The following is a 25,927-nucleotide window of genomic DNA, read 5'->3' as shown; positions in this document are numbered from 1 at the left end:
CTGAGGATCTGAAGGCGACGAAACAGTGTGACAAGGCAGTGGAAGTTAACTAGAAGGTTGCTAGGCTGTATAGAGAGGGGAGTGACCAGCAGAAGAAAAGAGGTTTTAATGCCCCTGTATAAGTCGTTGGTGAGGCCCCACCTGGAGTATTGTGTTCAGTTCTGGAGGCCGTATCTTGCTAAGGATGTAAAAAGAATTGAAGCGGTGCAAAGAAAAGCTACGAGAATGGTATGGGATTTGCATTACAAGACGTATGAGGAGAGACTTGCTGACCTGAACATGTATACCCTGGAGGAAAGGAGAAACAGGGGTGATATGACACAGACGTTCAAATATCTGAAAGGTATTAATCCGCAAAAGAACCTTTTCCGGAGATGGGAAGGCAGTAGAACTAGAGGGCATGTTATGAGATTGAAGGGGGGCAGACTCAAGAAAAATGTCAGGAAGTATTTTTTCACGGAGAGAGTGGTGGATGCTTGGAATGCTCTCCCACGGGAGGTGGTGGGGAGGAAAACGGTAACGGAATTCAAACATGCATGGGATAAACATAAAGGAATCCTGTTCCAAGGGAATGGATCCTCAGAAGCTTAGCCGAGATTGGGTGGCAGAGCCAGTGATGGGAGACGGGGCTGGTGGTTGGGAGGCAGGTATAGTGCTGGGCAGACTTACATGGTCTGTGCCCTGAAAAGGACAGGTACAAATCAAGGTAAGGTATACACAAAAAGTAGCACATATGAGTTTATCTTGTTGGGCAGACTGGATGGACCGTGCAGGTCTTTTTCTGCCGTCATCTACTATGTTACTACACATCATCTACTTGTCAGCACATATCCTTGTGTGCATTCACCTCACAATTTTATAATACCAAGGCCCCCTTTTACAAAGCCATGGTAGTGTTTGTCGCGTGCCAATGTCGACATTACTGCATTGGCAGCTGCTATCGAGGCTTTGGAAAAGGGGGGGGGCTAATTTTTAAATTGTGTGTAATGATTTTCTTAATATTATATGGCCAAGTTCCATTATATTTGACTGAATTAATAGCATTTCTAACACTGCATGGTCAGAGAACAACTAGAGAACAAATATTAGTCAGTTTTCCAGACCCAAAAGTATTAGATATTGATCCATCTGGGTGCAGACGTTAGAGGCTCAATATTCAAAACTATTTAACCGTCCAGAAATGGCTCCTGGTTCGTTAAAAAGCATTTTAGCGCCTAACTGTGGATATTCAGCAGGGGATAACCAGTAATCTCCCGCTGAATATCCGTGGTTAGTGGCTAGCTGATTAGGCATGGATATTAAGCATCAAACCGGCTATATTTAGCAGTTAAAATAGGCCACATAAATAGCAGGCCTATCTTTAACTGCTAAGCACTTAACGCATTAGTGTTGAATATTAGCTTAACCGGTTAAGTTGCTGCAGTTGAAAACAAAACTGGGTATTCAATGCCGTTTGCCAGAGACAGCCCAGCATTGAACATCCATGTTTAATGCCAATGGTGGGTAGCAAGGGGTCCTTTTACTAAGGTGCGCTGAAAAATGGCCTGCGGTAATATAGGTGTGTGTTTTGGCTGTGCACAGGATCATTTTTCAGCGCACCTGTAAAAAAATGCCTTTTTTTCGGCCGGAAATGGATGTGCGGTGAAATGAATATTGGCGTGCATCCATTTTGGGTCTGAGACCTTACCACCAGCCATTGACTTAGCGATAGGGTCTCACACATTAACCGGGTGGTAATGGTCAATGAGCGTCCAAATGCCAATTACCGCCCACACGGCAGAAAATAAAAATATTATCTGATGCGCGTATCAGACATGCATAAAAAATGAACTTACCGCCTGGGCCACATGGTAGTTGGGCAGTAACTCAGAATTGGCAGGCATTGGGGGCATGTGGGCACTTACGTGGCGTAGTAAAAGGGACTTCAAAAGCGCTGCTCGCTGCCGGCTGAATATTTTGGGAGTAGGATACCAAGCAACAAAAATATGGAATTCCCTTTCCTGTGGGTATAAGGGGAATCTTGGATCATAGGAAATTTTGAAAATAAGACTTATTTATTTCAACCACATGTATTATCTTTTCATGGATTGTTGACTATTGTTAATTTTGCAAATTCCCAGAAATGTCTGGTTCATCTTATTGTTAACCAATCTGAGCTGTAAAAGGTATGTGCGGTATACAAGAGGTTTTATGAAATGTAAAGTAATGTCATTTTCACATTTAAAATATGCCTTAGAAAATATGCTTTAGAAAAATTTCCTCTTTATATACAATTTCAGTTAAGGTGGTGAAATTGTCTTGTGTATGTGCTATTGCTGTTTTGGTTATTCATGCTCACTTTGGAATAGTTCGTTGGTGGAGGGCAGTCAACCTTGTAGTTGTGTTGAACACTAGGCAGCAGGCCACACATTTCATTGGATAGTCTATGATTTTATAATTGCAAAAAGCTGTTAATGTTGGTCTACGATGGAAGCAGTGTATCTATCTTATGCTTATTCGTTGTGAATATCCTGAAAACCTGACTTGCTGATGCTCTTCCAGAACCACTGGCCTAAACTAAAAATGACCTGCCCAGATTACAGCAATTATCTGCTGTTACTTTTTTTTTTACAGGAATTGCAAAATGTACTTCCTGATATGAACTCTTTCCTTGCTGCCCGGGCCTGGTTGACTCTTGCCAGTGAAAAAGGTGAGCATAATGCCTTGTAACAGGGCTGAGAGCAGTATTACCCAATGTTTTATAGATATTCTGTGTTGATCTAATCCAGGTGAGAGACTGCATCTCTGCTACTTCACAGGAGCAAGGCCTGGTTCCAAGCAATAGGCACACCTTTCCCCCCCTCTCCTCACAGTCCAACATCTCCCCTTTCCCCCAGTTTAGCACATCATTGAACTCCCTTTTGTATCCAGCATCCCCCCCTCTTTCTTTCAACCTACTAGGCCTGCTCTACTGTTCCTAAAACATTCACCACCCTTCTAGAGCTGAAGTTCTGCTGCATCCCACTCCCTTCTGATGCAGGACTTCCTCTCGGAGGGGTTGGGGCAAGACACAACAGTTCTTAAGCACAGGTATATGCTTCATGGCCCTACAGTGGTGCTGAACCCGATTGCTTCTTTGACTCTGGAAGAGCGAGGGTGGCAGCTGTGGCAGAAGGAAGGGAAAAGGCAGGAGTTGGGGTGTGGCAGTGGATACGAGTGAGCAACATCCCAAGTGCTGCTCCCCTAAGCTGACGCCTAGTGTGGCTAGTGGCAGGGCTGGCCCTGGTCTCTCTCTCTCTCTCTCTGCATCTCTGTCTACCTGACTCTCTTCCTCCATTTCTTTGTGTGTGTGTGTGTGTGTATTTCTCTCTCTACCTGTACATGTGTGTATGTCAGCGTGTTCTTTCTCCGTCGGTATATCTCTTCCTAGGTCTGACTCTGCCTGTGTCTCTTTTCTGCGTTGCCATAGATGCACAGTATACTAAGAAAGGTCTAGAAGAGATTTCAGAATCAGATCCCCCAGCGTAGTTTGCTTCCCACTGATTTGTCTTTTCCCTGCAGTTAGAGGAACATGTGCTATGAAACCTATGAGCACTTAATGTCTCCACTCAGTCTACAGTATCATTTTGCTGCTTCTTTTATTTCCAAAGCAAATCAACACTTACATCTTTCTAGATATTATTTTCCAAATACAGTGTGTGAAAAATATCATGGTAAATCTCATGCTTTTTGGATGGTTCACCCTTGACATCTCTGTGAATACGGTAGATGTTATGCTGTAAGAACCTCTGGACACTGGCAAAGATTTTGTCTTGCTGTTCTTTGCATTTCTATTGCTCATGCTCGCTGGAAGCTGTATTTCTGTTTCGATGTCTTTTTGCCGACAAGAAGCCGAGTTCTGGTTTGGCCCTAACTGTCCTGATAAACTGATTGAGCTGTCTTCTGGCCTGGTTGGCTCTGGTTGTTCATACACCCACCCCTCCATCTACCACACACCTAGACCCCTCCTTCCACCCTCCATCCTGCTAACTTGCTTTTTTGATGTTTCACTGCGGTATAGACAGAAAGGCTGTTGAATCAATGATAGCTGGTGTGCCTGAGAAAGAAACAAGGGAGAAGAAAGAGAATGGGAGGAAAAGTTACATCCACCAGGTAAGGACATTCTATACCTCTAAAATTAATTTCAGAACTGGTCTACAATAGAGCATTATAGTACCAAGTGTCATGGCAGAAACACAGCAGCGTTTGTAGTTTAGGTCATTTAGAAATATAATTAAAACCCTAATGAAAACTCTCCTTTTGTTGTCCTAATTTGAATAATTGACTATAATGAAGAGTTGAGCTAGGGGTGGGTGGGTGGAAATGAAGACTGAACTAAGCCTTGCTGTGCCTTCTAGAGTCTGTTAATGCTGTGGCAGAAAAATTGTTTTAAAACTATAGGGAAAAGGGGGTGGAGACTAGTTGATAAAGTTTGTTTCTCTCTCTCTTTTTTTATTCTCTCTCTTTATCAATAACCTACAATACCTCTTTTAAACCCACTCTTTAATTTATCAAGCACAGAGCAAAATGTCCTTCTCAGAACTTCTCAGAAAGAAAGTTAAGTGGGACCTTTCCTCTCTATATAGTTTGGATTCTAAGGGGACTGCTTCAAACCAACCCTTTGAAGCTAGGCCAGTAATCAGATTGCCCTTAGTAACCTTTGCAACTAGTCTACTTCCTTACACCTTAATTAACTCCTAATTCAAGTCAGTAGCAGTGCTATCTCTCCAGCAGGCAAAGAAAAGAAAATAACTTTCTTTTAGGACAAAATTTGAGCCTTACTACTATGCTGTTAAGTTTCTACCTCTAGAGAAAGTTTCAGTTAAAAACTATGGGGAAAAGGGTTGTACAAGATGGAAACTAGTTAATAATGCTTGCTTTATCTTTTATTTTTTTATCTTTTATGTTTTTTCTAAGACTGAACTAGGCCCTGCTGCGCCTTCTAGAGTCTATCTGTTAATGCTGTGGCAGAAAATTCAAGTTTTAAAACTATGGGGTAAAGGGTATGGAGACTAGTTAATAAAGTTTGCTTCTCTCTTTTTTATATTCTGTCTTTATCAATAAACTAGAATTCCTCTTTTAAATCCAATCTTTAAGTTACCAAGCACAGAGCAAAATAATGTCACCCAGAGAAATGTTCTCTTCTCTCAGAACTTCTCCCTAGAGGGTATGCTCTGGCTACAGAATCACTTCCTCTTTCTCCAAGACCACTGCCAGTCTGCCCCTGGATCCTAATTGCCCTGTTAGAAAGGGGCTTCTTGCACAGGCACCGAGATTGGTTTGCATCTGGAACTGAAAAAGCAAAAAAGTCAATCAACATGACTGTTTCAGGAATAGGCAAATTGAGTCTTATGAAAATTCAGAAATGACAAATTCATACATTCAGTACAGTAAAACAGGACTGAGTTAGCCTATTCGTTCTGATGTGGAGCCCAATGTCTCACTATCGATTTATTTTATTTAATCAGGCATTGGCTGAGACTTTCCATCCTACCATTGTTGCATCGACACATCAGTGGTTGAGGAAAGCTGGAAGAACGGGTAAATGGAATTATTTTTATGCATTTAGACACACAAATAAGGGACCTTTTTACAAAAGTGCATTAAGCACTTACTGCTGGGAAACAGGATACCATATGACTGCATTAAAGGGTTTTGCAGTAGTTTGTTACCGCATGTTAGACCTCACATTACCTTCTTTTTAACAAAATTTTCTGTCGGGGCATGGCAAAGGCAGGGAATGGGCATGGAAACATTATTCAGGTAACGCCCACTTCCACTGTGTGTTAACTGGCTAACTAGGAGGCAGTAAGTAGTACATAAGTACGTAAGTATTGCCATACTGGGAAAGACCAAAGGTCCATCAAGCCCAGCATCCCGTCCCCAACAGTGGCCAATCCAGGTCACAAACACCCGGCAAGATCCCAAAAAAGAACAAAACATTCTGTACTGCGTATCCCAGAAATAGTGGATTTTCCCCAAGTCCGTTTAATAATGGTCTATGGACTCTTTCTTTAGGAAGCCAGCCAAAACCTTTTTTAAACTCCGCTAAGCTAACTGCCTTTACCACATTTTCTGGCAACGAATTCCAGAGTTTAATTACATGTTAAGTGAAGAAACATTTTCTCCGATTTGTTTAAATTTATTATATTGTAGCTTCATCACATGCCCCCTGGCCCTAGTATTTTTGGAAAGCATAAACAGACGCTTCACATCTACCCGTTCAACGCCACTCATTATTTTATAGACCTCTATCATATCTCCCCTCAGCCGCCTTTTCTCCAAGCTGAAGAGCCCTAGCCACTTTAGCCTTTCCTCATAGGAAAGTCGTCCCATCCCCTTTATCATTTTCGGCATCCTTCTTTGCACCTTTTCTAATTCCGCTATATCTTTTTTGAGATACGGCAACCAGAATTGAACACCATATTCGAGGTGCGGTCGCACCATGGTGCGATACAAAGGCATTATAACATCCTCATTTTTGTTTTCCATTCCTTTCCTAATAATACCTAACATTCTATTTGCTTTCTTAGCTGCAGCAGCACACTGAGCAGAAGGTTTCAACGTATCATCAACGACGACACCTAGATCCCTTTCTTGGTCTGTGACTCCTAATGTGGAACCTTGCATGACGTAGCAATAATTCGGGTTCCTGTTTCCCACATGCATCACTTTGCCATTTAGAAGCCCAGTCTCCCAGTCTCGTAAGGTCCTCTTGTAATTTTTCACAATCCTGCCGCGATTTAACAACTTTGAATAACTTTGTGTCATCAGCAAATTTAATTACCTCACTAGTTCCTCCTATCTCTAGGTCATTTATAAACATGTTAAAAAGCAGTGGTCCCAGCACAGACCCCTGGGGAACCCTACTAACTACCCTTCTCCATTGAGAATACTGACCATTTAACCCTACTCTCTGTTTTCTATCTTTTAACCAGTTTTTAATCCACAATAGAACACTACCTCCTATCCCATGACTCTCCAATTTCCTCTGGAGTCTTTCATGAGGTACTTTGACAAACGCCTTCTGGAAATCCAGATACACAATATGAACCAGCTCACCTTTATCCACGTTTGTTCACCCGTTCAAAGAAATGTAATAGATTGGTGAGGCAAGATTTCCCTTCAGTAGTCTTGTGTTAACACACAGCAGGTACTATGTACTAATGGGAACATTAATGAATAACCTGCAATAAAAAGTAGTGGAAAAGCCCCCAAAAGTAATGGGAATGCCCCCCCCCAAAAGGTGCTGCATAAAATTTGCAGCTATTATATGATTAAATCTTGCATTAATCTGCGGTAACTGCAAATTTTATTGTAGCTTAGTTAAAGGGTCCCTTAGTTCATTTGTATACTTTAAACATTTACTGTATGCTAAATCAATTGAACACATGTTTACCCAAAAATGAATGTGGGTTAAGTCAATGAGTGAGCATTAAAATAATTTTATTAAAAGAAATATGAAACAAATTGAAAAAGGTTCGGAAAATTTGGGGGGGGGGGGGGGAGGGAGCCAAAAGTACTGTAAGTGAACCAAACGTTTTTGTCCTGTGCACATTTCATAATATATAACAATAAAAAATAAAAATAAATGTAATGGGACATTCAGTTGCCAAAATGTGATAGTTTCTAGCCTGGCATGAGTGCTCTTCTCTCACTGCACTGTATTCCTAACCAGGGGCGGTCCTATCATTAGGCCAAATGAGATGGGGGCCTCAAGTGGCACTCTTCATGGAGTGGCATCTTGCTGCCTTCTGCGGCCAGCTGGTTTAACTGCTTGCATCCCTACTTCCTCCTGAGCCACTCCCCATCCCGGCTGCGGTCTGGCATCTCCCGCTTCCTCATTTTTTGCTTTCCAAAAGTCAGTGGCTACAGTGATTCCCATATGTTGCCTTGCCACCGGCACTGGCCTCTTCTCTCTACTATAGCCCACCTCTGAGTAAACAGGAAGTTACGTAAGAGAGATGGGCCACAGTAGAGAGAAGAACCTGGTGATGGCGGCAGGGTAACATATGGGAATTGCTGCTGACGACGACTTTTGGAAAACAAAAAAGGGGGAGATGCCAGACTGCAGCCATTGTGTGTGTTTGTGTGTGTGTGTGGAGGGGGAGGGGAAGAAGTGGGGAGAGAGAGAGTGTGAAGGAAGAGATGGACTCGGGGAGGGCTACAAAGAAGGGAGAGATGTCAGATGTCAGATGGAAGGGAGGGAGGGAGGGAGGGAGAGGGCAGAAGAGGGAGACATGGATGAGGAGGATGTGGGGAGAAGGGGGAGGGAGATATGTCAGACTCAGGGAAGGGGCAAAAGGGGGAGAGGGGAGAAAGGATGGGGTGAGATGGACTCAGGAAGAGCAGAAGGGGGAAGATAGAAGGACTCAGGGGAGGGAAGAGGAGAGATGGACTTGAGAGTGGAAGAGAGGGAGGAAGATGTCATACTCAGGAAGAGAGAAGGAGGGAGGGAGGGAGCGATGTTTGACTCATGAGCAGGGCATGGAAAAGCAGGAAAATGTCAGATTTAGGGGAGGGAAGGTGGGAGAGAGGGAGAGATCAGGCTTCAAGTGTATGGCGAGGGGTGGTGGAAAGAAAGGGAGGAGATGCTAGGAATGATGGATCCATGTGGGAGAGGCCATATGAGAGTTGTCAAGGAGATGAATAACAGGAGGTTAGTGAGTGCAGAGGTTAGAAATGTGGTAATGAGGAGAAGATGAAAGATAAAAGGGAATAGGAGGATGAGAAATGAGTGAGATAGGAAATGTGAGAGCTAGGGAGTGAGAGAAGGAGATAGAAAGTTGATAAGTAGATGAAAAGGAGTATAGTAAGAGGGTGTAATCTGAGTGGACAGAGGCAGGAAAGAAAAGAACAGAGAGAGCTTTAAGAGAAAGATCAATATGTCAGAGACAGGTGTAGTAAGGGAATGGAAGAAGACAGGAGGAGAGAGGATAAATAACAAATGGATAGTGGCTGCTGGAAACAGAATTAGCAGAAGACAAGAAAGCAGAAAAGAGAAACTGGGACCAATGTGATGGAAAAATAAAATGCCCAGACACACAAAGGTAGAAAAAAATGATTTAATTTTAATTTATTAACTGGAATATGTTAGCTTTGGAAAATGTGTGCTACAGTTGTCTATTAATTGTGTTCAGTACAAAAGGAAATACATTTGCTTTTGTTTCTCCAGTGTTACAGTATATGCTGAGCTGAAGGGCTGTCTGGTAAGGTTTGCTTCTTTGTGGATGATACCAAAATATGCAATAGGGTAGACACCCCTGATGGTGTGGATAACATGAGGAAGGACTTAGGGAAGCTAGAGGAATGGTCTGGAATTTGGCAGCTTAGATTTAATGCTTAAAAAAATGCAGGGCTATGTATCTGGGCTGCAAAAACCCAAGGAAATGGTACAGTTTAGGGGTAAAGAACTTCTGTACATGAAAGAGGAGCAGGACTTGGGTGTGATCATATGTGATGATCTTAAGGTGGCCAAACAGGTAGAAAAAGTGATGGCGAAAGCTAGAAGGATGCTTGGGGGAGCATTGTGAGAGGAATGACCAGTAGAAAAAAGGAGATGATGATACTCCAGTATAAGACTCTGGTGAGACCTCATTTAGAAGATTGTGTAAAATTCTGGAGACCGCACCTTCAAAATGATATAAACAGGATAGAGTCGGTCCAGAGGGCAGCTACTAAAATGGTCAGCGTATGGGGACTTTGGGCTCAGGCTCATGCAGTAGCAGCACACCTATGATGTGGCTGGCAGGGATCACCAAGCTCCACCAGCCAAAAACTCCCAAGAACTGTCCCTCCTGCATACCTTGTAAATAGCAGATCTTTGCCTGCAGCAAGCAGCGACCGATATGTTGCATCAGAGGGAAGGTTGTGGGGCCAATATGAGCAGTGTGTATTAGTTGCTGCTCGCTGCCAGTGAAAATCTGCTATTTAAAAGGTATGTGGGGGAGGGGGGATGTTTGAGAGACCGTATGGCATGCAGGTGAGAGAGGGAGAGACCAAATCACTTGTGGGACAGGGCGGAGTTCTGCCCACCCATCTTGGGCCCAGGCCCACCCAAAATTGGGGGTCTGGCTACGCCTCTGGACTGAGGTGTGATATTTGTTTGCATGTAAACTTCTGTGTCGAGATCTGTAGCAGTCCCACTTGTTCTGTTTTACTTGTAGTTGGCATTTTGGTATTTTAGAGCCCAGTGAGGGCTGCCTATTCATAGGCAATGTTGCACCACCGTTCAATGCATAATTTGCACGGAATTCTGTACTTGCCTTGCAGAATTTTGAACAGGGAATAGAAAGCAGAAATATTGTCAGGTTTCTAATCCCCCTTCCCTTGCAGTACACATCAACAGACTGCTCGTAGAAATCTTCCCTCCCCCACCGGGCTTACTCTGTCCTTCGGATTGTGTGGCATATGGAAGAAACAAGCAGCTGGGCCCTGGCCATTAGAGAGGAGGAAATGGTCTGATGCGCTGCGGCTTGTTTCTTCCTTTTGCCACATGATCCAGGAGGAAAAACCTGGTAATGTGGAGGCAAGGCGAGAAAGAATACAGAGAGGTAAAGAACTAGGGGGCAGAGAAAGCTGGGGGAAGAGAAGGTTCAAACTAAATCAGGGTGGGGAAGGTGGAATCTGAAACTAAGTTGGAGTGAGAGAGAGAGCTGGGCAAGTTGGACCTGGAGAGTGATAGTACTGGTGAAAGAAGAAGCTGAGGGAGTAAGTTATGGCTTATAATTGGAGAAATTCTGCACACAAAAAAAATTACAAATAAAGATGTGGAATTTTAATGATTTCCAAAATGTATGTGCAGAATTTTTCATTTTGCACATCTTAAGTAGAGAGGTGTGGTAGCCGTGTTAGTCCACTCTTAAAGGTTATCAATAGAAATCAAACAAAATAAAACACGGAAAAGAAAATAAGATGATACCTTTTTTTATTGGACATAACTTAATACATTTCTTGATTAGCTTTCGAAAGTTGCCCTTCTTCAACAGATCGGAAATAAGCAAATGTGCTAGCTGACAGTGCATATAAGCGAAAACATTCAAGCATTACTATGACAGTAAAATAGATACCATTGGAGATTCTACATGGAATGTTGCTACTATTGAGATTCTGTTGCTACTATTGGAGATTCTACATGGAATGTTGCTACCATTGGAGATTCTACATGGAATGTTGCTACTATTGAGATTCTGTTGCTACTATTGAAGATTCTACATGGAATGTTGCTACCATTGGAGATTCTACATGGAATGTTGCTATTCCACTAGCAACATTCCATGTAGAAGGATGCGCAGGCTTCTGTTTCTGTGAGTCTGACGTCCTACACGTACGTGCAGGACGTCAGACTCACAGAAGCAGAAGCCTGCGCGACCAAATTGGTGATCTACAAGGGCCGACTTCTACATGGAATGTTGCTAGTGGAATAGCAACATTTCATGTAGAATCTATAGAAATCAAACAAAATAAAACATGGAAAAGAAAATAAGATGATACCTTTTTTTATTGGACATAACTTAATACATTTCTTGATTAGCTTTCGAAAGTTGCCCTTCTTCTTGAAAGGTAACTTTAAAACAATCCAGGAACGGAAGACCTTTGAAGTCAGATTATTTTGACACCCAACAGACAGGACTTAATAAGGATCTGTGTTTTCTAGCTCATTATAAACCATAAAGTTGTATTTCTCTGTTTATCACCCTCCTCTCACCTACCCACACCCATCCTGTTAGAATATCAATGAAATGCTTTGATGTCCCCATGCATACCCCCACCCTCCCACTCTGTCAGACTGTCAAAGTAATGCTTGGATTTTTCACTTATATATACCATCTGCTACCACATTTGCTTATTTCCGATCTGACGATGAAGGGCAACCTTCGAAAGCTAATCAAGAAACGTATTAAGTTATGTCCAATAAAAAAGGTATCATCTTATTTTCTTTTCCATGTTTATTTATTTTTATTGCATTTGTATCCCACATTTTCCCACCTATTTGTGGGCTCAGTGTGGCTTACAATACATTGTGAATGATGGAAATACAATGTGTTACAGTACGATTATGGGTTACATCGTGAGGAGTTATGGGAAGACAAAGTCAAGACATCGTTTAGGCATGGAAACAATGGAATGTTACAATGGGGAAAAGATAGGGCGATAGAACAATAGCAAGAGAGCATAGGGTATAACATTTTTATCTGTGGGTGGAGTTTTAAGTGTGGTGAAAATACGGGGTAAGAGAATTCAGAAGAGAGTGTATTGATGCATTTTTATTAGTGTGTATGGACTTCATGTGTTTTGATCTTTGCAATAAATTTTCTCAAAGAGATAAGTCTTCAATTGTTTACGGAAGTCGGTTAATTCGTAGATCGTTTTCAGGTTGCGTGGTAGTGTATTCCAGAATTGCGTGCTCATATAGGAGAAGGTTGATGCTTGCAGTACTTTGTATTTTATGCCTTTGCACTTAGGGAAGTGGAGATTGAGGAAAGTTCGGGATGATCTTTTAGCGTTTCTGGGTGGCAGGTCTATTAAGTCAAAAAGAAAAACACAAAAGGCAACAGTCTACTTGCTACATAAAAGTCTGTTATAAAAAAGTAGACCGATACACATATATAAAAACAAAGAAATAATTTATTCAAACCAAGATAAAAGCAGTACCCGTTTTATTTTGCCTCATCGGGTACTGCTTTTATCTTGGTTTGAATAAATTATTTCTTTGTTTTTATATATGTGTATCGGTCTACTTTTTATAACAGAGGTCTATTAAGTCAGACATGTATGCAGGGGCTTCGCCGGGAATGATTTTGTGAACTAAGGTGCATACTTTAAAGGTGATACGTTCCTTGAGTGGGAGCCAGTGTAGTTTCTCACGTAAGGGTTTAGCACTTTCGTATTTTGGTTTTCCGAAGATGAGTCTGGCTGCTGTATTCTGGGCTGTTTGAAGTTTCCTCAGTATTTGTTATTTGCAGCCTGTGTATAGTGAGTTGCAGTAGTCCAGATGTTTTATTTTGTTTGATTTCTATTGATTCATTTTGCACCAAATTTCCCCAAAAGTAATAGGTAGAGTTCGTGCTACTGTTTGAGTCCTTTATTTGATGCTGGTATGGTAAGCTTCTATTTGCATTACATCACACCACACCACACAGTGACTGGTAGTGGAGGGAGTTGGTGTTGCTATCACTGATTTGACACCAGAGTTTGTATGTTGAATTGTAAAGTGAAATGACTCAAAAATGCAAAAAGGCTGAACGCACTAAATTATCTAAACTACCACAAACACACTCAGAAAAACGCAAAAGAGTAATGCATTGGAAATAAGAAAGGCTTGAATTTTTTTTTTTTGGGGGGGGGGGGGGGAGGAGGAGAAAAGACCTCAGCCCAAGCTCCAAATTCATAGTCCAAAAAGCTTGCTCAGGGAATATATCAACAGAAAAACTCCAAAAGCATCCCCATATTCCAAAGCAGTTCCTAGCTTAACTTACAATTTAATATCCTTTTAAAAGGCTGCGTGTTGCTTACCAAAAAATGACCCACAAAAAGAGCAAGTCGTTTGTTTGCATCCCTCAATTTGGCTCCATTTTCTTCTCTTTAATTTCTCAGGAAAGGTTTTGAATGGATGCTTTTTTTTTCCTCTTCTCTGACAGAAACGGATGCAATTGAAAGGCTTCTGAAGACGCTTTGTTCAGGCATCTACCGACCACAATGGGACGACCAGGTTGTTCTGCGCTCTCTGCCACCTGTCCAGCCTCCAGAGTATGAAATTGACCCTCTGTGGCGCTCAGAGAAGCATTGGCAAACTAGGAGCAACTGCTGCATGAGGGCAGCACCTCAGGGTAGTTAGTGTATGTGCTTGCACTGTTAGAATTAGGGATGAAAAATCATCATAAAATGATCGTGGGTTTTTTTTTTGTGTGTGTGTGAAGTTCTACAAACTGTAGAAGTCTTGATCTCTCATGGTTCCTTTCCTACCAGTCATTTTAGTATCTTCTTAAAGTCAGTAGGTGATGCTGGACAATTGTTCCATGGCTCTTGTGCCGGGTAACACAATCCTTCATTAGTGGACGAGGGTTTCAGCACCATCATTTGAAATGGCTCCTGGTGGCAGAACTTTTCAAGGAAAAGCTGGCTGAGTCTTCAGGAGCAATAAGGAGGTTTCTCATATCATGATTCCTATTTTGTTCTCTTTCCTGATTTTTGAGGTCCACAATTACTATTTCAGGCTTAGCCAGAGATCATGCACAATGTCATGGCAAAGTCTGATCTCTGATTAAGAGTATGGGTAGAGAAAACTGGGCTATTTTGTAGGTATTAACATCTTGTACTAGTCTGATCATGTAGTGATGTGATGCATGAACATTTAGGCCCAGATGCACAAAACCTAACGAGCCCACAACTTGCGTTTTAAACTGGTTCCAGCCAGTTTAAAACGCAAGTAGTTCATCCCGGGCATGCACTAAGGGCATTTTCCCTGCCACGGTAGCAGGCAACGAAAACGGAATGCAAATGATTGAAAAGCTATTATAATGAGCTGCACTACCGTTGCAGCCCATTATAATGAGATGCACTACCGTTTTTCCGATTCTCTTACCGTAGGAACCCTAACGAGATGTCTGACCTCTTGTTAGGGCTCCTGTGAGGGAATCGGATAGGAAAAGGGCCCCCAAAAAAGGTAAAAAAGAAAAAAAAAAAAAAGCAGGGAGCGCATTTGAGGGGCGTCCTTTAAGGACGTACTCTCCCTGCGCTTCTGAGAGACGTCTTTTTTTGAGCATTTTTTTTTAGCTCTGCCGACGCTGGTGTTTTTTCCCCCCTTCTATTTTGTCTTCGCCGCTCCTCCACAGCAAAACTTTTATGTTTTCCTGGTTGCCGGAGAATCGGGACGTCCCTTTAGATTAGGCTCCTCTTCCTGGTCTCTTCAGCCAATCAGAGCGCGTTTCGCTGACAACAGCCAGCTAAGCCCGCTTTGATTGGCTGAAGAGACCAGGAAGAGGAGCCTAATCTAAAGGGACGTCCCGATTCTCCGACTCAGGTACCGAAGAACTAGAGAATGCAAGTGAGCTACAACGAGTAGCTCATTTGCATTCCCTATTGTTGATGCATTCCCGTTCCCTACCGATTCGCTATGGAATCGGTAGAACGGGAATTACCAATGTCTTTAATGCATCTGGGCCTTAGACTGCACTATTGCCTTTGTCAGATGAAGTATCAGATAAAGGAGAGACCTAGGTGATCTTGGATATGGGCAGATCGACAGTGATCTGAACTCCCAGGCAAGAAGGGTCATGGCCTGTAACCAACTGTCCAACACATATTACTGTCTATTAATGGTTAAGGGATAATGGGCCCCCTACTGCCATTTACCCTCAGGCACTGCCTTATTAATAGACTGGAGTTCCAGGATAACAACTATGCTGAGTACTTTTTATTCTGGGTCAATTACAATTCCAGGTTACGGACTAATAATAATGCTAAACTACTATTTCCTGTAACATCACCTTTGCCCAATGTGCACTTTACCATTGTTATGAAACCAGACATTTTTGGTGTAGTTATTTTAAAGTGCCCACTTTGATATTAAGTCTATACTGTAGCTATATAGTATCTTTGGAAACAACCCTCCCTGAGATTTATACCTGCTTTTTTTGAAGTTGCTTTTTCCTTTGAAAATAATGCTGCATAGGTTTAAATGTAATGGGTTATGGGTTAATTTAGTTGAAAGATTATGCACGTTTCCTTGCTTGACCTGACCTTTTCCTCAGCTAAAATTATGTGCATTTTTGATCACCACATGTAGCTGGGAAACGGCTGGATAATGTTCAGTCAAAAAGCAACAACTTTTGAATCCGGGTAACTGGCTTCTGAAATTGTGCTACTAGCAGATTCCATGTAGGGCCCATTACATGGAAGAGCTGTAAACTGGACCAGCCCTGGGAGAAATTCTCTTTACTGCACCCTATGATTATAGATTTTCAAATGTCAGGAATCTGGGCATTTAACAAAGAAGTCAATATGCAGTGGCACATGGTTAATTGTGTGAGAGTATGTTATGTAGATTAGTGAAACTAACTCCTCCTTTAATGCACTTTGAATTGGATTTCTTTTTAGACAAAAATAATGTTTAAAATGTACAAGGTTTACAAGGTACTGTAGTACTGTACCTTACCTGCATTTGTCAAAATTAAATGATTTTGAAAGGTGACACGCCCAATTCCAGGGTTTCAGCCAATCAGGACACTCAAGCCACACCCACTGCTACCCCCTTTGATGATGTCACAACCCAAGCCATGCCCACTCCCCTTTCGATGACATCATTTTGGCATCTTGATCCTTTTTTGCATAGCCACACCCATTTATTTGCACAGCCCCACCCCAAACCTCACCTCTTTTTCCATATCCCTGCCCCAAATCCCACCCCTTTAGTGGTCACAGAAAGTGATGTCACAGTCATGCCCCTTTTTCAAGACAGTGGCCACTACTGTATGCATATCACTTCCTGTTTCCACTACTAGTCGCCATCTTTGATGGGGTCATGTGATAGAAAGCAATGTCAACCCCCCCCCCCCCCCCCCCCCCCCCCCCCCCCCCCCCCCCCCCACAGCTTAGGGCAGGAAGGCACCAGCACATGCACAGTGGGATGTTGCTAGAACTTTCTCTAGTACTAGTGTCCGCACCAGGGCTCTATCGGACAATGTCACCCACATGTGAGAATAAGTGGCCTGCTGTCAGAGAACAGCAGCTACAGATTAAGTGCCTTTGCTTTCCCAAACCAACAACCACAACCAGAGACATAACAGCACAGAGCTCTTCATCTCAGTGTGATTTCACCTCCTTATATCTACACTTACCAGCTGTGGATACAAGGAGGTGAAATCAGCTGTGGATAATAATTTTGAAAAGTTAACATGACTGAAGAAGGAAGAGTAAAAGAAACAGGTTTATTCAACCATTTTTTAATTAGAGTATATTACACTTCCAAACTGGTTACACTAGAAATTGGCAATGTAACATAAGATGCAAATGAATATACCGGTTAGTGTCAAAATGACCCTGTACAGCCTTATAATGCAAAAAGCTTTATACAATACAAATTTTCCATCATGTACATGAGCCTTGACAGTGAGATCTTTGAGCAAATTACAGTAATCAATCAGTTATAAAGGAAAGGGGAAAGGTAATGTTGAGGATATGAGCTGCATTGTTGGGTAACAGAGTCCAGGCAAATCAGCACACTGCCACCGCTCCCTCAGGTTACTAGGACCTCTTCAAGTAGAACAGAGATTAGAGAGTGCAACATTCCCTCAGGGTGGGAGCCTGCCCACACGCCCAGTGGTATAGCTATGTGGGACTACGGGGGCATGGGCCCCCCCAAATTTGCTTTGGGCCCCTGGTTTGACTGGTGGGGGTCCCCAACTCCCGCCAGCTGAAGCCTTTGTCCAGCGCTGGTCTCCAACACTGCCTGCCCTGCTCTCTCTTCCCCTCATGGTCCGGTGCGCTTCTTTTAGTGAAACTGAGCATGCGCGCATACTCAATTTCATTAACATGAGAGTGCCGGACGTGAGAAGTGAGAGCAGGGCAGGCAATGCGGCGGCACAGGAGACTAGCGCTGAGTGAAGGCTTCAGCTAGTGGGGGGGGGGGGGGGTTTGGAGACCCCCACCAGCCAAGGTATTTGTGGTGGCGGTGGGTGGGGAGCGGCTGGGCGGCAGGACGGCGGACCAAAATGTGCCCCCTTACTTTGGGCTCTGGCCCCCTCCCACCTCAAGGTCTGGCTACGCCCCTGCACACACCTAATCCCCGGGTGCCATGCTTCAGCCACTTTTTACAGTTTGAGCCATGCTTGTCCCTTCGATCTTCTTGGAGCTGTTGATCCTGGGCGGTTCAGATCGCACGAGGCTGGGAGCTCCAACGAAACTAGAAAGCCCTGTGCAGCTTAAGTCACAAAGCGGCTAGAGAGCACCCAGTAGTTAGATTTCAGCAGGAACTCACCCAGTTTAGAGTGAACACTGGAAGAGTGATTCACATACAGAAGTCAGTTCTGGGTTTAGCTGTCATAATAGGTCTCATTTTGAAAAAGTAAAACTCTTAAAAAAAAAGAAACCCCAACCCTCCCCCCCCCCCCCCCCCAAACAACCTAATTTATACATAGGCATAGCAAGTGCATCATTGTAGGGTAATAGCTCAATACAGAAGTATCTTATTTCTTTTTGAAAATATTACGCTGTGATTTTAAAAGAATTGTACGTTTTAATTTTTAAAAAAACAAATATTTAAGGTGACACTGTAATAGTGGGTAATTCAACTTTTTGATGTTACAGCATTAATTCAGCTGTAAAATATGCAGCCAGATTCCCAGTAAACATCAGAGACCAAATTCTCACTATTGCACCATTTTCATACAATATTAAGGACCAAGACTAAAAAAAACAACCACCCAAAAAAACAACAAAAAACAGACAGACGCTGCTTTCAAATTTCCAGCTTCTTGATTGCTTTGTATCTTGACTACTATTATTTGGGGACTAAGTAACAATGCATTTTCCTGACTCTTGACTTTGTAAAGGATGGAAATTTTCTTCTTTTTGTATTTCCCGATTTTCCTTCATTTATGTAAAGTGAATGATTATTTTGAAATCTATAAATAAAGAATTAAAAAAATGTTTTTTCCAGCTTCTTGTAGTTAGCAGTAATAGTGATCATTTGCATGGATATCCTTAACACACCATGCATGGCAATCTTCCTTTAGACCTTAGTGAACACCCCACCAATATGTAAACAATGGAAGGCCCAATATGGCCTCTTCCCTTTTCAAAGCTAAAACAGAAAAAAAATCAGCTCTCTGATGGCCAATTTTCCTATGTCTGCCAAAGGTATACAAGGTAGTGTGTAGAGAGAATTTCTTCTAATCTTAAAAACTGAATTGAGAGCCGGTGTCACGTGGACAACAACGTAAACAAACCTTTCTGGAATTCTGAGCCTTGACAGGCTGCAGAGAGCTAAGAACTTTCTTTTCTCTTGTCCTCCCCATCAGCCAGCTAATGCTACATATGCTGTGGGTAGGATTTGATGAACACTGTTAGTATTAATTCTCTTCACTACCAGCACCAAATTGCAACTTCCAAATACTCAGAAAGTATTCACAAAGCACTGGAAAGCGCAACGTTTTATTCCAAAAGTGCTAAATAGACTTGACCAACAACATTGACGGGCTCTATGTTCAAAACCTGAACCACATAGCCAGATTGTGGGATTTAGGTAAAATACTGAACTGGTAAATAGATGAAAGGGTTCTTTGTTTGGTTTTTTTTTTTAACACTTTTTAGGAGGATGTGTCCTACTGGTAGGCCCAGCAGGGCTCTCTGAGTAGCTGAAGCAGGGCCTTTCAATTCTTGGTCCATTTTATTCACAAAATATGCAAGTAAAAACTTGTACTTCTAGCAGAGCTGTCAAGGGGACCCAATTTTTGAGAGGGTGATTTTTAGGACATGCTTCCCCCTCACCACTCCTTGGCACACCTCAACTCTCTGGCAGCAGCAGATGCCTTAATAAAACATCATTTCCTGCTACCACGGGACCAGTCTCGCAAAAAGAGCTGTGAAAGTTTGCAGCTCATGTTGCGAAACTGGTCCCATGGCAGCAGGAATTATTAATGCATCTCCTGCTGTTGATGGAGGGGGGAAACTGAAGTTCTTGGCTCTTCAGCAGGAGATGATCCGCAAAAGCAGGAGTCAGACTTGGCAGGTCTGTTATAGCTACATACATCTGTAGAAGAACCACACTTCAGCACTGGCGAGTACCAAGTCAGTTACACTGAACTATGGTTTCAACTAAGAGTCTTGGAGACTCCATTTTAAAGGCAAGATATGTTTAACTAAAATCCTTCTCCCTCCTTGTACAAATCTCAGGTATCCTGATAAATTTTCTGTTGCCTCATTTGACAAAACCAGTCTTTAAAATCTTAAATAAAAGGACAGATTTCTCAGTTTCTGGCTCCAAACTCCCACTATGCATTGCAGGTGATATTGTTACTTTGCTCACCCTCACGCACCACGGGTAGTAGACATGTAAGTAAGAGAGAAAGGAGCACTCAAGATGCTAATAGCTGTGACTCAGTAACTGATACAGAAATCCATGATCTATCGCCTCCTGGCTGACCAGGACTAGACATGCTGAAGAGACTGCTCCATAACTGCTGGATAGGGAAGGAGTCCTAGTTATTGTGAAACAGTGACACCCAATGGCTGGAATTAGAACACACGATTCCCAGGTTCAAGAAAGAGCCTTGGTACACAGCCCCCCCACCCCACTGAGAACCTAATCATTGCAGTGATGGTCAAGTGAATGGTGGTGGTGGTGGTAGGGGGGAATCTCCTCATGTTATTGTGAATGAAGACTTTGTGTGCCAAATGCCAGCATTGGTTCCACTGAACTGGAAGCTAAAAGGAGCAAAAGTAACTGCCATGTCCAAAGAAATAAAAGTGGACAAAGGGTTTGGCAGTCAAAATTTCTCTGCTAGCAACATTATGGACAATCTAGGTCTTCCCTTAGCTTTTAAACAAGTCTTTATGAGATACCAGTACAATCCTAGTTTTCCAGTTCTCATCCCTATGTATTCTGGGGCTTTGTGTCTTACAGAATGCATACATGGATGGTAGAAAACAAAAGGTTGAATCGTAATTTCCTCTTGATGGGGAGTTTGGCAGCTTCTGAAGAACTATAACTTTATCAAAGTGAGAGACAGACCAACAACACCCTATGGTACAGCACTTCCTGAAATAAGACAGGAGGTCTTTAGGATAATATGAAAAACTGACTACAAACAAATCTGTAAAAAGTGGGAGGGTTAGAGGGGAAGTATTAGAACATAAACACAGGCCTCTGTTAGATGCTATTTAATGTATGTGCAATAGAAACCTCCACGATCTTGGTGGTACCTTCCCTTCAGATGTGAAGATGCGCCATTTTGAACACAGCACTCGTGGCCCATGACGGGGGGGGGGGGGGGGGGGGGGTGCAGGGCGGTAGACAGCTCTTCAGTGCATGGTATTAAGGCAGTAACAGCAGTTCCATTTTTCACCAGTCACACTGAGGTTTAACTACTTAGGTTTTACATTGAACAGCGTAGGATGCAGACCACTGCTTCTGTGATCAGTCTCTCCCCTTACGTCACAGCTCTCCTCGTTCATTTATCACTACATACAGTAAAATCTCTCTCTTTAGGGATCTACAATCTTCCTCAAATATTTAACAGTTTTGACTGAAGCCAGTCCTGATAGCAGCTGATTAAATGTGATAGCCACTGGTTTGTGGCCAAGATTGCTACTACACTTTTTTGGGATAATTTTATAAAGTTATTTTGATGCATATGTGACCACATATGCATGCGAAATGGGCTAGAAGTACAAGTTAGTAGACATTTACAGGAGCAGAGTTTGGGCGGGTATACATGCAGTCTATAACATATGCTAATTTAAGCACATATGTAAATAGTCCTGGCTTGAGGACAGGTGTACGTGTCTGCTTCTGACGTGGCGGCATGGAGTTCTGCTGCTTACACTAGTATTTCACAAAAACACAGGCGCCTCTGCGTCTCCCTAAAATAGTGCCTACATAGGCACCTATTTGCCCCCTTATAAAACGATCCTTCACGTCTACCCTTCTCAATCAATCAGATGGCTTTGGTCAGGTTATATTTCAGTTGCCAATTCCCCACAAGCTCTCAGCACAAAGCTGCTAGTTATTTGGTAACGTGGGTAGATAAGACGGGCTTTTATAGTTCTTCTCTATTACCACAATCTATATTTAGAACAAAAACATATTAAGGAACTCTAGTTGCCTGTAAGGCTTCTTAGAAAGAACTCACTCCCTGTTCCCAGCTTTTTTTCTTTGTGGTCCTCCCAGTTTTGCAGGAGCCAGAGAGTTGCCTGGCACCTCTCTCCATGCTTTGGAAAAGGCAGTGTGTGTGTGTGGGGGGGGAATGAGACTAACAGAATTCACAAACACCTGAGACAGGAAAGCTAGAGATCCACTGTGCCATAAAGGACTGTCTTTAACTGCCACCAGATCCTACGCTTGTACGAAGCTGTAGAAACCGAACTGTTAAGCACCAGCAGTGCCTGTACCAAAGTGGCATTATCTAATTAGAAATGACTGATAGCGCTCTGCGCATTGTTTAGACTTCCTGCACCCATCACAACTTGTGTAGAGGGGCTGTAAGTACCAGAAAATCCTAAACCTTGGGACAATTGGCTGGCTGACCTTTGGAGGAAAATTGGGAGAGGTAGTTTTGACATGTAAAGCCCCTAACTCCTTATGAACTAACAGATAAAATAAAATAAAAAAAAAAAAAAAGGTTAAAATTCTGGCATGAATTTATTGGCTGAAAAATAGGTAAAGTCTAGAAACCTTCTCGATAAGCTTCAGTTTGCTAGTGTGGGTCCCAACGTAGCCTCACAAAGGCTTCATCGGCACAGTTGCCAATTTCATGCCAGAACCAAAGCAGAACAGAATGCACAGGCTGCACATCGAGACAAAGGGACAATGCAAGAGAAATCATTCTAGAACACCGACAGGCTAAACAAAAAAAACTCCGCAAAACAAAACATTTTTCTTCAGATCCCGTTCTTCCAGGACAAATTCTTACTAACACATACGTGTGCGTTTCACTTTTTGTTTTGACCTCACCGCCTGCTGTACGCTGGAGTTCAGGTTTTTAAAAATACAAAAAGCTATTAACATTTTTTTTTTAATTCCAGAGAAAGTACTTTTTTTTTTTTGTTTAGCTTATTTCTTTCAAGAGTAACAAGTGTTATGCAACCACTCCATGACTGCTTCTTACAGTACTAAAGTGCTAGATATGTTGCCATTTTCAATGGCCCCCATAATAAGAGCTTTAAATAGGTATAAAGGGCCTCCGACACAGGCAGGAACAAAATATACGAAACAGAGTTAAGGAGAACGCCTGTGACATAGGTTTAAAACCTGTGACCACGGCTGTTACCCTTGTGAAGGTGGCTTTGAGCGGAACAACAGAAATTAAACAGCATTTTTTTCCTCCTCTTATATCTGTACAATTCAAAACACACTTGCAATCAACAATTTTTTTGTTAAAATTCCCCACATACAGTCGGAAATTCAATGAACCCCAAACATTATATTTTCCAGCTTGGTTTGCAAATGACAGAAACAAAATAGTGCAACATAACGCACTGTGCAAAACTGCCACGGTTTTAGTCTGAGCGCCTAAACTCAGAATGTATCCAATCCCTTTCGGTTTTTTTTTTTTTAAATCCCTTTCGGCGGATTTTAAAATAAAAGTCTAGCAATAACAGTTGTTCTGGTCCCCTCCCCCTTAAAGGGTCACCACTGCGTACTAACCATGTTCTAGGACGCAACCGTTTTCTAGAGGTGCACACTATGAAGATACCTGGATAGCTTCTGGTGACGGGGCAGGCCAAACTGTTGACCCAAGTCCTGATTTTCATAGGGAAACCAGAACTGCACATGGGCCCAAGGGACAAGGCCAGGCCTGGCTCAGTCTGTCCTTAATCTTGATGACCTACAGCCATCTGGCAACCCCACTTGCCATAACTCAGTGGGAGGGAGGAGAGAAGGCGAGTGTAAGAATGTCTGTATACATCTGAATGTGAAAGATTTCTGTAGGTTCTTAACTACCGAGGCGATGCCAACTTCGATTCGAGGTGAACTTGGCATAGGCCAGGGGAGCAAAAGGAAAACCCACGTCAGTGCTGCAGTTTAGGGCAATCGCTAAAGCATTTTTTTCCCTTCTGGAGGTCCTGTACTACTGCATGGGAAATGAGGTATATTAAAAAACAAAAATAGAGCCCGAACGATTCTGGAGGCGGGGGATGCAGAAGGCAGAACAGAAATCGCAGGGCACATACTGGAGTCAGCTTCTTACATACAGAAAGGAAAAAAAAAACCCAAAACAAACACCCAGCCTTTTTCAAAGGTTAACACGCAAGCGATTACGGTCTTAGAAAAGTGCATGGGAGACTGGCCTTCTGTCTGTAGCAGTATGAAGTGCGTTACCTCTCTGGAGGTTTTTTTTTATTAAGCAGCTTTATAAAAACGCAGGAAATATGCATATGGAGTCAGTATCCAACCTTAGTACAGATACACAGTTTAATGGATTCTTTTCCTTATTTGGATTTCTCCAATCTATAGTGTATAACAACGGGTGCCTGCTGGGATTTTGGTGCACGGCAGGGCCTCTTAAACGGTCTCTGCCCTTTCTGTGAGCCCAAGGTAGGCGAGGAAGGAGTGCTTCGGAGACGGGGCCCCCACAGGGGCACTCTGAGGTCGAGGTGGATGGAATGTGAAACCAAAGTGGTTCTGGGGGAAAAGCATTGTCAAAGGAATTAGATGGGCAAAATCTGAGTTCCGGTATTTATCAAAGCGCAAAAAACTGCCATTCATGGTCAAGGTCTTAAGTGCAAAGTTTGGCTCTGATCCACCATTCTGTGCGGCTGACATGGCCACCGTCTGCAGGGCCTGTGAGGCTGACATGACCGAGAGCGGTGACAAGAGGCTCCTGGAGCTGCCACCGGCCAGGAGAGCACTGGTTTCCCTTGGGGAGGTGCACAGGTCCTTCCTGTCCTCTTCTAGGATATCGCCAGCAATTTGGTGCTTCTTCACATGGCGGCTGAAGACAAAGGGATGGGTGGTCTTGAAGAGGCACGTGTCGCAGCTGAAGGTCTGCCGGGGGGCATGCTTGAGCTTCTTGTGCAGGTTCAGATTGTCCTTGCGTTTACAGCTGTAGCTGCACTGGTCACAGTGAAAAGGGCGTTCCCCGGTGTGAACACGCACATGCTCGATGAGCTTGTTGGCTGTTTTTGAGAGGTAGCCGCACTGGTCGCACTTGTAATGGTTGCCAAGACGATGCTCCCGGATGTGCACTTCCAGCTCCAGTTGATTCACTTTCACTGCCTGGCAAATGCGACACTTATACTCCAGCTTGTAGTGGGTCTTCAGGTGACACTCCATGGCTGCAGGACGGTTTGAGGAGTAAATACAGAAAGGGCACCTGCCGAAGAATGGAAAGGAAAACAGGTTGGTGGAGTGGGTTATACTTTTGTGGCAATAAAAACTATATTCATGCAATGTTGATAGCGTACTCTGCCTCCCCCCCAAAAGCTTACAGTACAAACAAGTCATCATAGGACCTTTAAGTGCTTAACATCACATCAGTGGCGTAGCCAAGGGTGGGTCACTTTAGGTTCAGGCCCACCAAGTAGCAGCACACCTATAATGTGGCTGGCAGGGACCCCAAGTCCCACCAGCCAAAAACTCCCAACAACTTTTTGCTGCCGGTGAAAATCTGGTATTTAAAAGGTATATGGGGGAGAGGGGATTTGAAAGATCATATGGCTTGCAGGCAAGAGAGGGAGAAACCAAATCACTTGTAGGACAAGGCGGAGTGCTGCCCACCCACCTTGGGTCCAGGCCCACCCAAACTTGGGTGTCTGGCTACGCCCCTGCATCACATGGTGAGAAATGGAAAGGGGATTAAATCAAACTGGGTCCTCTGTGTATGGAATCATCAGGTGACATTGCCAGCTAGCAATTACCCTCACAATTAGGTGGCATCAGGGATCAATATTCCCTTTAAGCTGTACAGGAGTCCTCCACCTACATTCCTGCCAGTGTGGATGCTGTTTCAATACCACATTTTCAATAGCGAGGGACAGACAAGCTCTTCCTGGAGTCCCTACCGCAGTGGTTCCCAAACCTGTTCTAGGGAAACACCCAGACAAGTTTTCAGGATATCCACAACGAATATTCATGAGAGCAAGTTGAATGCACTAGAGTAGGTGAATGCAAATCTCTCTTATTTCATTATTGATATCTTGAAAACCTGACTGGTGGGGATCCCCAAGACAGGTTTGGGAACCACTGCCC

General features: G+C 43.1%; 2 protein-coding genes across 2 annotated transcripts in view; one reads left to right on the top strand and one right to left on the bottom strand.

The window, feature by feature from the left end:
• Positions 1-13,855, top strand: part of LOC115462226 — a 43,729-nt gene extending 29,874 nt beyond the window's left edge. The window contains exons 4-7 of the mRNA XM_030192235.1: positions 2,614-2,689; positions 4,040-4,131; positions 5,487-5,559; positions 13,659-13,855. Of these exons, the coding sequence (XP_030048095.1) occupies positions 2,614-2,689; positions 4,040-4,131; positions 5,487-5,559; positions 13,659-13,855 (438 nt within the window). The remainder of the gene's footprint in view (positions 1-2,613; positions 2,690-4,039; positions 4,132-5,486; positions 5,560-13,658) is intronic.
• Positions 13,856-18,099: 4,244 nt separating this feature from the next.
• ZNF827 (zinc finger protein 827) overlaps positions 18,100-25,927 on the bottom strand; it is a 230,581-nt gene continuing 222,753 nt past the window's right edge. The window contains exon 14 of the mRNA XM_030191673.1: positions 18,100-25,052. Within this exon, the coding sequence (XP_030047533.1) occupies positions 24,242-25,052 (811 nt within the window). The 3' untranslated portion in view covers positions 18,100-24,241. The remainder of the gene's footprint in view (positions 25,053-25,927) is intronic.

Source organism: Microcaecilia unicolor, chromosome 2, assembly GCF_901765095.1.
Source record: "Microcaecilia unicolor chromosome 2, aMicUni1.1, whole genome shotgun sequence".
NCBI classification, from domain to species: Eukaryota; Metazoa; Chordata; class Amphibia; order Gymnophiona; family Siphonopidae; genus Microcaecilia; species Microcaecilia unicolor.
The sequence above is the reverse complement of the archived record's forward strand: the minus strand, read 5'-3'. Positions and strand labels throughout refer to the sequence as shown.